At 37.5% G+C, this 12,345-nt stretch overlaps 1 protein-coding gene across 1 annotated transcript; it reads left to right on the plus strand.

The window, feature by feature from the left end:
* Window positions 1-42: 42 nt before the first annotated feature.
* Window positions 43-9,585, plus strand: Marcol (MARCO like). The gene is made up of 4 exons (XM_040271766.2): window positions 43-91; window positions 3,984-4,828; window positions 8,158-8,279; window positions 9,381-9,585. Exons 1-4 carry the CDS (start codon window positions 43-45, stop codon window positions 9,424-9,426), a joined length of 1,062 nt encoding a protein of 353 aa, XP_040127700.2. The 3' UTR covers window positions 9,427-9,585.
* The last annotated feature ends 2,760 nt before the right edge of the window (window positions 9,586-12,345 follow it).

The following is a 12,345-nucleotide window of genomic DNA, read 5'->3' on the forward strand; positions in this document are numbered from 1 at the left end:
GAAATCTGCCCAACCACTACATCTGGAAGGACTGACTCCACCATGCAGGCTTTCGTTTTCCTTCCCTTCATGTTCCTGGCTGTGTTCTCAGGTAAGAAAGGCATAGTCAGTGACTTTCCTTACAGCTTCAAAAGTCAACAAGTAGAAAAGGGGAGTGATTTAGTGATGCTTTGTTGGAAGATTTAAAATCAGGAAATCTCCATCAGAGAAATAGAAGAAGGCATTGCAGAAAAAATAAATACAGATCCAGAGGCATAAAATAGTCTCAGGGTATAATGACACTGAATAGTTTGCTGGGGTTGAAGAGAAGCAAGAACAAAGGAACGGGAAAGGCAAATTCAGTCTAAAAGATTATCCAGCTAATGTTCCAGAAAAGAATGGTTTTGTGTTACGTGTTATGATCTTGGGCTATGAAGTCAGGCTATGAAGTCAAATAAAAGCATGTCTAGATCCTAGATCCTGATCTTTTCTTTTATGGTATTTAGGAAAACTTTTTAATATATTTGAATCTGTTTTCTTATTCATAAATAGGAATAATTATACTTTCCCTGTCTTATAAGAGTTATGTGGATGATAGCAGTAGTCACCAGTTCTTCTTAGGTCTTCGACCTACAATATACAGTCTTCTCTTTAATTCCTTTTCTCCATAAAGATAAAGTTGTTTTCAAAGACATAAATTCTAGATCAGAGATGTAAATTTCTCAATGATAATAATTGACACAGTTAATACATTTCTTAATAATAAATTCTAATGATTAAAACAGATTTCCAGGGCTGTGGATAAAGCTCAGAGTATGTGTTTAGCATGTGTGAGACCCTGGGTTCAATCCCCAGCCCCAAAGTTCCCCATAAAAAAAACAAAAACAAAAGAACAAATTTTAATTTATCTCCAAAGTATGACCTCCTCCTTGACCATATTAAACATAGTGAAAGAAAGTAAACAAAAGTAGGACCCATGACCTTCAACTTTTTCTACTTGTAATGTATGAAGTAGTGGTTCTTGTCTCATCCGAGGCACTGCAGAGTTGCTTCCTGTTGCTGAGCACAGGAGTGACTGCATCTGTTCTGCTAAAAATACTGGTATGGGGCCAATATTAAACATCGTGAGAAAAGTTATACATGGATACCACCGGGAGTCTGCTAAAGCAATAGTCTTGAGAAATAAGAACAGAAAATTAAGGGATAGAGTAAGAGAAGGGAGGAGTGTGAATATGTGTGATTTCAAGACAAGTAAAAATCCCTCACTAGGACATGTTCCTTGGTGGCAGGTATTGTATCTGCTGTGTTCTCTCAGTGCCTTGGGAGAGGACAGTGAGTGCTCAGCAGGCCCTTGCTGATGGGAGAAAGTGTGTTGATGGTGTGTAGAGGTTATATGGATTTGGAAAGTGGAGAAGAGAAATGTATGAGGAAAGCAGTGCCAAGCACACACTGGAGTTTGTAAAATAAGAAAAGGAAATGTAAAACAAAAAAGCTGAAGATAATTATTTTCCAAATTTTTAACTGAAAAATAGGAGATCAAATTATAATTTGGTATCTTAATTACCTTTTTTAACCCTCAAAATTTCATCTCTTGGTTTCATCCTTAAATTTATTATTTTTTCACATAAAAATGAAGCATTAATAGGATTTTCATTGATTGATTTTTTAATAATAGCAAAATAAAAAAATAAACTAGGTTCTCATTGCTAGAAGACTGATTAAATAAATTATGGTTAACCCATAGTTATGGGGTATTTGTGCAGCCAGGAAGTGAAAATAATAAAAAAGGGGCACTGTATGTGCTGTTTTATTATTAAAAAATAATATATAGAGAAAGCTTCACTCTATTGTGGAGAAAGCAAGGAGTAGAACAGGGGTAGGATGGGCTGCCAATCATGTGAGAAAACTCATTCATATGTCTTTGTAGATTCATAGGCTATCTCTGGTGTAACTCACAAAAATCTGGTAAATGTGATTGTGTCCTAGGCAGAAAATATGAGTTGTTTGGGACAGAGAAGGAAGGGAAACTTATTTTAAAACTGACTTTTGTATCTTCAAGAATTGGTTCAATTTGTTTATGCTATCTATTCAAAAATTTAAAATAAATTATAAAAATTTATCTACAAACACATTTTTTTTCCATGTCATCTTCTCTCTACTTGATTTCTACTGGATGTTACTGATTGTTAATAAACAATGTTTGATTCCTAGAACTCAAAGAGCCCATACATATACTCATGTGTTTGCCAAAATTATTATATTCTTATCCATATTTCTGGTTGTATTCTACATATAATGCTTGTCACCTCCTTTAGAAAGGAGAAAGGATGGCATATTTTCTGATATCCTGATTGGAGGATCTGTTTTCTATTCACTTCACACATTATGGCATTGATCATACTGCTATAAATTCCCATTATTTACATGCCTATACGCACTCCCAGACTTCTCAGCATCATGAAGTCAGGACCATAAATGTCTTGCTCAGTGTTATATCTGTCTCTAACTTTAGCTCTGCAATAATAATGGAGCCTTTAAATATGTACTTTTTGTTGAGTTGGGTGAATGACTCAATCACCCCCCTTCCACAGGGTAGCAGGACATGCCACTAACTGCTAGACCTCTGTGCCCAGACAGGACCTTAACTACCTGCAGTGGTATACCAGACCTTGTTCAGCATACAACAACTGAGGATGCCTTTGATTTTACTTACATTGATTTGAAGTGTGTTCACTCATGGAAATATAAAGTAGAGAAATTGCAAATGAAAATGAGACCTCATGTATAAATTTGGAATCATCCACATTGAAATGATATAAAGTTATGTGAAGTAAGAACAAAAATACCAATAATGTCTGTGAAGAAAAAAAAATGTAACCCTTAATAAAATCTTTGAGGAAACCCCACATTAAGAAAGTGAGAGATGCTGTGTAATCCCGGTGATTCAGGAGGCTAAAGCAAGAGATGAGTTCAAAGCCAGCCTCAGCCAAAGTGAGGTACTAAACAACTCAGTGAGACCCTGCCTCTAAATAAAATACAAAATAGGGCTGGGGATGTGGCTCAGTGGTCAAATGCCCTTGATTTCAATTCCTGGTAACACCCCCCAGCCCAGAAAAAGAGAGTGAGAGAAAGGGAATTGCTTGTCAAACAATAAAGGAGAAGAGAGAAAGGAAACACTTGGACCAAACAAAAATATAAGAAGCAAAAGACCAAATGGAATGCTATTTTACTAACCACTGAAACCATTCCATTTGCTTCCTCATTGTTTTTAGACCCTGATTATTTTAGAAGAGAATCTATATAAAGCTAAGAATAAATATGAATTTTTTCATTAGGTGATGAGTGGGCTTCCAAAATAAATTGGAGGAGGAGACACAATACATGAGTCATGAAACCTAGGTTTTAAAAAATAACCATGATATTCACCATTCTGTTTAATTTGATGATGATAAAAAAGAAGAGGAAGAAGAAGGGAGAAGGAGAACAAGACCATCAAAAAGAGTATAATTAATGCTAGGACATTTTATTGAAAATGGTTGAAATAAAACTGACTGAAAAAAAAAGTAAGTGCTGAAGGAGAAAGAAGACCTCTGATTTTGAGTCAAGGGAAAAGGAAGAAGATGGTTCCAGAAAGCATAGAACTGATACACAAAAGATGAACAGAGGGCTCATGTATGCAAAGGAAGAGGGCTTATGTGTGCCAAACTTTATTCCTGAAAACTGATGATAGAAGCATCTGTAAAATGAGGCTGGGAAACTGGGAATGCAATCTATGATGTGAAAGAAGTTTAAAAATACTCAGCAACCAGAATCTATCAGGAAACCATTAAAAGGAATTTGGGCCAGAACATAGGCCCAGTTCGTATAATTCAAGCTTTGACTTAGAAATGGGCAAACTGGTTAAATGTTGAGATTTGGGTAATCACATAATGTAATTGGAGTGAATGCTGTTGATTTTAAATATGTGGAGTTAAATAACATTATTTTTATTTTTATGCTTCCAGTATCTTCAAATCAGATTCCAAAACCAAGTGTTTCCAAACTAGAAGGGAATCAAGAACCTACACTTGTTCTAGAGGCAAACAATGGAGCTAATCCTCTAGGAAGACAAAAGAAATCTAATAAGCTAGAAGGTAGTCACACACAAGGAAAACCAGGGATGATGATTCTGCCAGGAAGACCAAGATATTCTAATCAGCCAGGGAACCCAGGGAATTTTGGTCAGCAAGGAAGGCCAGAAGTGCTGAATCAGCCTTGGATGTCTAAAACTTGGATTTTGCAAGAGAAGTCAGGAGAATCAAACCAAAAAGGGAATACAGATGCAGCTTATGACCAAGGAAAATCAGGATCTTCTAGCCAGCTAGGGCAACTGGACCCTTCTAACCAGCAAGGAAAGCCAGGGTCATCCAGCCAGCAAGGGAAGCCAGGGTCATCCAGCCAGCAAGGGCAGCCAGGGTCATCCAGCCAGCAAGGGAAGCCAGGGTCATCCAGCCAGCAAGGAAAGCCAGGGTCATCCAGCCAGCAAGGGCAGCCAGGGTCATCCAGCCAGCAAGGGCAGCCAGGGTCTTCTAGCCAGCAAGGGCAGCCAGGGTCATCCAGCCAGCAAGGGCAGCCAGGGTCTTCTAGCCAGCAAGGGAAGCCAGGGTCATCCAGCCAGCAAGGGAAGCCAGGGTCATCCAGCCAGCAAGGGAAGCTAGGGTCATCCAGCCAGCAAGGGAAGCCAGGGTCTTCAAGCCAGCAAGAGAAGCTGGAGTCTTCTGGCCAACAAAGGAAATCACGGTCTTTTTACATGCAAGAAGAAAGTAAAAATGAAGACCACCCTTTGAAGGGCAATGTAATGGAAATTCAGGTGAGTGTTGATATATATATATATATATATATATATATATATATATATATATATATATATATATATCTTTTTTTTAAGTCAATTTACCTTAGTCATTCTATTTTCCAAGAATGGCTAACTGAATAGATGACAAATAATTTGCAATGACACTGATAAAACTAAATGAGATAAAACTAACTGGAGTTGATTGTTGCCATACAGCAAGGATGATCACATCCTTCATTCCACTTCTTACTCCCCTCCATCATTTTCCATTCCAACTCCTCTATCTAAACTGGTAACTCAGAATCCCATCAACTGAGCCCACACCCTGCCAGGTTTCCTTTTTATATTCCATTACCATCTCATCCACAATCTGCAAATCACTGAAGTGATATTTTTCTTACTTGTTCTAATTAGTTACACATGGTAGTAGAATGCACTTTGACACATCATATATAAATGGAGTATAGTTTCTCATTCTTCTGGTTGTACATAATGTAGAATCACTTCATTTGTTTAGTCATATATGTACATAGGGTAATAATGTCTGATTCATCCTGCTATCATTCTTACCCCTACAGCACCATCCCTCCCTGCACTACTCCCCTCTACCTAATCTGAAGTAACTCTGTTCTTACCTAACCCCCACCCCCAATGTAAATTACCTTCTGTGTATCAGAGAAAACATTCAGCCTTTGATTTGGGGAGATTGACTTATTTGTCTTAACCTGATATTCTCCAGCTCCATCTGTTTACCGGCAAATGCCATAATTTCATTATTCTTTAAGGCCGAGTAGTATTCCATTGTATATACATGCCAGAATTTATTCATTCATCCGTTGAAGGGCATCTAGATTGGTTCTATAGTTTACCTATTGTGAGTTGAGCTAATGAAGGAAATCATTAAAATCAGTAATCTTTTAGTGGAAAAATCAAAGCTCTCTGCATGATCTGGATGGTATTTCAGCAACAGTAACATGAAATTAAGTTGGATGGCATGCAGTGGCCCAGTCATTAGGAGCCTTAAATGCTACTTTTAGGAGTTGGAGTTTTATCTTCTGGGTAAGTATAGCACTACTAAAGGATTTTGAGCAGAGGATTGAAACAGCTGATCAGATTTTTAGTTTAGAAATATCACTTCACTACACTGACCCAGAGGATAAAACTCAAACTCCTAATTGTAGCATTTAAGGCTCTTCATGATTGGGTCCCTGTATGCTCTCTCTCTCTTCATTTCATGTCATTGTTGCTGAAATACCATCCAGATCACGCGCAGATCTTTGATTTTCCACTAAAGGATTACTGATTCTAATGATTTCCTCCATCAAGAATTTACCTTATTGGTTTGTAATCGAATCTCTACTTATTTAACTACATCATTAACATTTTGATAAAACTAGCATTTCTTTTCAAACCTGTATCCCAAAGCTAGGATGAGTGACACCTGTGATAGTTCTTCTTGATGTACGTGAGATGTCAATAAGTGCTTGAGGTGTGGGGACCATCTTTGCAAAAAGGCAAATATATATCTGATTAGCTTGTCTCTGACGTCTCTTTCTGTGTCCTGATTTTTTTTCTTTCACCTCCAGTGTCTCGATAACTAATCAGAGTTCTGATTTTGTTTTAACTGTGAGTCTGAATATTCCATTTTATAGTCTTATCTAAAACAGTTTTCCAGAGCACTTCCTCCATTTCATCATCTTAGGGGAAATTGCTTTCTGTCTTAACCTTATACCTTGTCTATCCTCATCATCCTTTCTGAGGAAAGCTGCTCATGCGTCTCCTGTGCCAGTATTCTTTTCCCAGGGGAATTCCAACCTTCCTGATAATGCCTCCACCAGAAAATCTCTGAGTATTTGGGATATAACATAAATTTTCACAACTTTATGTTGATTCCAAAATGGGAGAAACAACCAGGTCTACTTTACAGACTTCACATGAATGAAAGGAATTGTCATTGAAAGGTTGTAAACTCTATACCAGTGGAGGATATTGAGATAGTTTTTTCTCTATTTTACATCACTGCATTATAGTTATACAAAATAGCAGACTTATTACATATTTGTACATGCACATAACATAATTTAGTTAATTTTATCCATGAGGAGGGAAAGAGAAGGCACTGAGGCTTTTTTCTTTTTTTATTTAATATCTTGGCTCTGAGCAGAATGAGTCCCCTGTTGAAATGTCCCGCCATTCCCAATACCATCTTTGTTTTCATCAGCTAGTCCAAGGTTCATGTTCAGATACTTCTAACATTTTATAGTTCACATCCAAAAAATGCCTTCTGGTATTATTTGAAGGAATTCTACATAATCATCCCAGGTTTATCATTTTTCTTTCTTTGGCACAGATAAAAGAAGGAGATTCATAAATTATGACCATATGTATTTTACATGTGCCAGTGTAACTTTTCCCTGACTGTTCTTTCTGCACATAGGGGAACACGTGTCTTCAAATAATTAAAGTTGAGGCCATCTGACATGAATGCATGTACGAATATGTCAACAGCAGACTTCTAGAGTAAATAGCTCAGGGTTTTAATCATACTTGAACATATAAACCACTTAGAGTTTCAGGTTTGAACTTAAATGCACTTTGCCTCTATGCTTGTAGTTATAAAATGGGATAGAATATACTTTTCTTTTAAAACTATTGTATGACCTTGAATTTTAGTATATTCCTTTTGTCACCCAACTCCCTGGGAAGCAGTAGTCCTGCTGTTTGAATCCGAGCCATAGAACACCTGGAAATTGAACACTTCCTCTAGTCTTCCATCTCTCACCTCTTAAAGTAATTCTAAGTAAAATAAGGCAGACTCACATATTCCAGGAGTGAATGTGTAGAGCTAGGGGTAAAAAAGGAATAATAAAAGGAAATCTTTTAAATATAGAAAGGAGACCAGTAGAGTAGAAACAGGGGAGCAAAGGAGAAAGAGGAGGGAAGGAAAAGGAGAAGAACTGGGGAATTAAGAGAACCAAATTTTGCTATGTGCATGAATATCTATATCACAACTCACTCCAATTTTATATATAACTATAATACTCCAATTAGAAAATAAATGAATATATACATATAAGGAAAACCAATAACGTAGAAGAATGGGATCAGGGGGATGGAGGAAGGGAGAGATTAAAATGTTGCAAATTATGTTATACCTATTTTTGCACGTGACAAAATAAACCACATTATGTATAAATTTAATGCATTAATATGAAAAACTATTCTGTGAATTAAATTTAAAGAATCAATAAAATGATTGGTAATGTATAATGCTTCATTAATAATAAATGAGCAATGGATAATTTTTCATAATAACATTATTTTTATGTAATTTCACATTATAGCCGGACAGCATGAACAGCAAAAACCCACCTAGAAATAAAAAATGTCAATCAATTTACAAACCTGTCTGTGGTTCTGATGGAAAAACCTATGGTAACCAGTGTGTATTTGACCAAGCAAAGAGGTAAGAGGGCTTTCTATTCTTTTGTGTCAGGAAATACTATTCCGATCCATAAGTAATGTGGATCAGAGAGTATTTTTCTCTATGTCTCTGTAGTTTTCTCAGTAGTGGCTTGGCTATTATTTGTCAAAAGGAACATAAAACAATACCTAATTCTTGAGCAATAAATTCAGTGAATCCCTGGAGGATTGTGGTTTATTCAGATATTAAAGTGGTGAATTTTGAGTTATTCATTTACCAAATATTTATTGAGCATCCGCCCTGTAGGGGGCAGTGATTTAAGAACTGAAGGCAAAATAATGATTGAAACATAGAAATTCCTGTTTTAATTTTTGCAGTTGAAAGGAAAGAAATAAAATATATTAGAGGATAAAGAGAATATGAAACTTTGGATTGTTAACTGTTGCCTACTAAATCATATTCCAATCTCAATAGCATTAAAGGTTGGATTTGGTGAGTGATCTAAACCTTCAAGTGTTACATAATACCTACAGGAAATAAAATAATTTTAATACTGTTTTAAAATTATACAGAGGGTGAACATAGAGTTAGATGCTTGAGTTTTCAAAGGTTTTGAATGTTGTTCTTTGAAAGGAAAAATAAATTAAGAATAATCCCTCTCTTGTTTTCAACGATTTCAGAATTTAGTAAATCCTTATTGCAGAAAGAAAAGTTGAAGTGTCCTCTGTAATGAGATAGTCACCAATTCTTTGTTGTTGTTGTTATTTTGGTACTTGGGATTGAACCCAGGGCCATTTTGCCACTGAGCTACACCTCAAGTCCTTTCCACTTCTTACTTTGAGACATTGTCTCCCTGAATTATTGAGGCTGCCTTTGAACTTGCTATCCTCCTGCTTCATTCAGCCTCCTGAGTCACTGGGATTACACCCAGCTGTCTCACATTATTGTTAAAACCCCTGACCCAGAGGTGAAAGAAAATGATGCAAAGTACACTCAGAGTGAGCAACAAAAACCAGGCAAGCCAGCACCGAGGCCTACTTGTTCCTAAGTGATTTTTAAAAATAATTGTTAAATAATCACAGTTTCTCTTTCCAGTGGTGCCACATCTATGTGGTCCTTGACTTCTTTCATTTATTTTTTCAGGTCGAGTAATGGAAAACTGAATCTGAAACATGAGGGGAAATGTTAAGTGTTTGAGTGAACCAAATCACCTGGAACAAGTTTGACTTCAAAATCCATTTGCAATTCTGTTTTCCCTAGGAGTTCAACTGTGAAGTCAGTGCCAATCTTACGGATCTGATAGGTCGGCATTATTTTTTGAGTTTGTTCCACTGCAAATAAAGTCAGTTCCTAAGCAGCTTCTGATTTCTGGGATTTTTTGTTGTCTCTGATTTCCCAACATTATGAGTGTGTATGACCTCTCTACTCTTTAATTTTGTTGATCCAATCATTTGTCTTGAGAACAATAAAACAAAAATGAAAAATTTATTTTTATAATAAATCTTGAAACTAGATAGTGTAAGCTCTCCAAATTGGCTCTTTTTAAAAATTTTGAATGGAAATTTTAGGCATTTTGCACTTCCATACAAATTTTAAAACAAGTTTGTCAATTTCTACAAAATATTGCATAGATGGGTCACTATGAAGAAGATTTAGCATTGTAATATCATATAATATGCTTTGAGTTCAAGTTATTCCTCAAAATTTATGTATATTTTGATTTTCTTTTATTAAATTTTTGTGGATTTTAGTTTACAGTAATTCACACAGTTTGTGAGAATTATTATTAGTTCATATTTCTTTTAGAATTAGTATGTTTAAAAGTATAACTTCTTAGTGTTGGCTGTTAGTAGATATAAAACATTTATATTAGTATACTGATCTTGTGTCCCCAAAACTTGGTGGACTTACCTTACAATTTCTAAAATTATTTTCCTGGAGCCAACTGGATTTTGTGTAGATAGACATAGTGTTTTGTAGTAGATCACAATTGCTTTCTGCATTCAATCTGGATGATTTCCTTTCCTTTTTTCTTGCCTGGTTACTGGATAGAGCTTCCATAAGAATTGTTACCTGCAGAGCTGGCTGAAAAAATGTTAGCTGCAGGGTGGGCTGAACACTTGACCCTCAACCCTCACCCATCTGGTTCCTTATCATTTATTTGCCTCAAGGCTGAACACTCAACCCCACTCAAGGCTGAACACCCCACGTCTGTTGCAATGAAAGCCCACATCTGGTCCCTGCCCAGTCTGCTTGAGGGCAGAAGATGACACCCTTAGCAACTAATGTATGATCCAATCACTGTACACCAATAAGGCAGCTTGCAGAACCAGAGACCCCATTAGATTTTGGCTATAAAAAATCTCTCTTGTAGGGCCCTGCCCTCCCCTCTCCTCTTCCCTCTTCGTTCTCCTCCTCCTTCTCCTCCTCCTTCTCCTCCTCCTCCTCCTCCTCCTCCTCCTCCTCCTCCTCCTCCTCTTCTTCTTCTTCTCTCTCTCTCTCTCTCTCTCTCTCTCTCTCTCTCTCTCTCTCTCTCCTCTCTCTCTCTCTCTCTCTCTCTCTCTCTCTCCTCTTTCCTTCTCTCTTTTTCTCCTCTTTCTCTGGTCTGTCACACCACTGAAATAAACATCTCTTGGTCGCTCCAAGTGTCGTGGTCAATTTCCTTTCAAGAATATTAAACACAAATGTTGAGACTGAATTTTATTTGTCTTTTGTCTCTCCTTTTATTAAATTCTTAAGAAAAGCTTTCAAGTTTTACCATATTTAGCTCTAGTATTTTTATAGGTGTGTTTTCATCATACTGGTGTATACACAGGACCCCCTCCTCCACCGAAAATCTTATCTTCTCCAGAAATCTTGACCTTAATTTCTTTTAGGACTATTAGCAAAAGATTCTCTACAAAAGAGTTCAATGTAGGTAAACTTACTATTTTCCTGTTATTCTATTATTTGCCCACTGGCCTGTAAGAAATCAGCACCTCTGGTGTTTGATGCCCCTTTACTGGTTTATCACAAACATTTATTCAGTACAGTAGTTTGTAAAAGTGTGTTTGCAAATGCAAATTGTGATTTAAAAAAGACAAATCCTTTAACAAGTCCTCTGGCCTTGAGCTGGAGCTTCACAGAGAGTCTATATTTCTAATATAAGAGAAGTTACCAATTGGGCTCCATGGTAACAGCTGGCAGGGGAGGAAAGAAAGGGGAGAAGCAGCTCTCCCCTTCTCAGGTGTTGTCCTTGAAGGGTTAACTTGCCCAAAACAGTGAGGGAAAAAGCTGCTTTTATGTGAACTTCTGCAGACTGTGAACTTCTGAGCCCCTCCCCTTAAATGTTGGGATAAAATTCTGAAACTACTTGAACTTGGGGTTCAGGGGATTAATTGACCACAGCAAAAGCTGTGCGCTGTGAACCTGGCTGCAGACAAATTAAACTATTTCCTATCTTAGGTACTTAGCTGCTTCATCTGTCCCTACAACAGAGGAAGTTTCCTTCTAGTCCTATTTTGCTGAGGGTTTTTTTTTTTTTTTTTTTTGTGTGTGTGTGTGTGTGTTGTTGTTGTTGTTGTTTTTGTTTTTGTTTTTAACCTGATGTTTGTTAACCTGGAGTTTATTTTCTGCTTGGAGCAAGGCACAATTATGGGGGTCAGGAAAGGCCACTGCGGTTTGGAGAGGAGGGGTCTCTGGCAACGTGCCTGTCATCTTCATGTGGAAGAATCCAGCTGGTCTCTGCTTGCCTAGCCTACCAGTTGGAGTGGGCAAGAGACAACGTAGCACCTTGGAAACACCCATCAGTGGACCACCAGATCAGGACTGAGGCCTGGCTCCGCTGGCTGACCAGCTGCTTCCTCATGGTTTCTGGAGCCAGGTCACTGGTGACCATGTTGGTGAAGGTGGATTCCGAGTGTTCTGGGGACTCCCAATACTGTGGCCATGAATGGAGTAGTGGACTTCCCAAAGAAGCAGCTGGCCCACCAGTGACCTGGGTGGCCTTGAGGAGACGCCGGTAGTAGTCATGAGTTGTCAGGAGTGAGTCACTGGAGAGGATGACCACTATGTTTTACCTATAGGTTATAAATAAACCTGTAAATTAACACCTATAAATAAACCTGGT

The sequence above is a fragment of the Ictidomys tridecemlineatus genome, chromosome 1 (genome assembly GCF_052094955.1).
Source record: "Ictidomys tridecemlineatus isolate mIctTri1 chromosome 1, mIctTri1.hap1, whole genome shotgun sequence".
NCBI classification, from domain to species: domain Eukaryota; kingdom Metazoa; phylum Chordata; class Mammalia; order Rodentia; family Sciuridae; genus Ictidomys; species Ictidomys tridecemlineatus.

What these genes read in the sequence shown, in the direction of transcription:
- Marcol (XM_040271766.2), top strand. Translation starts at nt 43, where the DNA reads ATGCAGGCTTTCGTTTTCCTTCCCTTCATGTTCCTGGCTGTGTTCTCA. An exon ending in GTTCCTGGCTGTGTTCTCAG is followed by an intron (nt 92 to 3,983) that starts GTAAGAAAGGCA and finishes TTATGCTTCCAG; the next exon opens with TATCTTCAAATCAGATTCCA. An exon ending in GCAATGTAATGGAAATTCAG is followed by an intron (nt 4,829 to 8,157) that starts GTGAGTGTTGAT and finishes TTCACATTATAG; the next exon opens with CCGGACAGCATGAACAGCAA.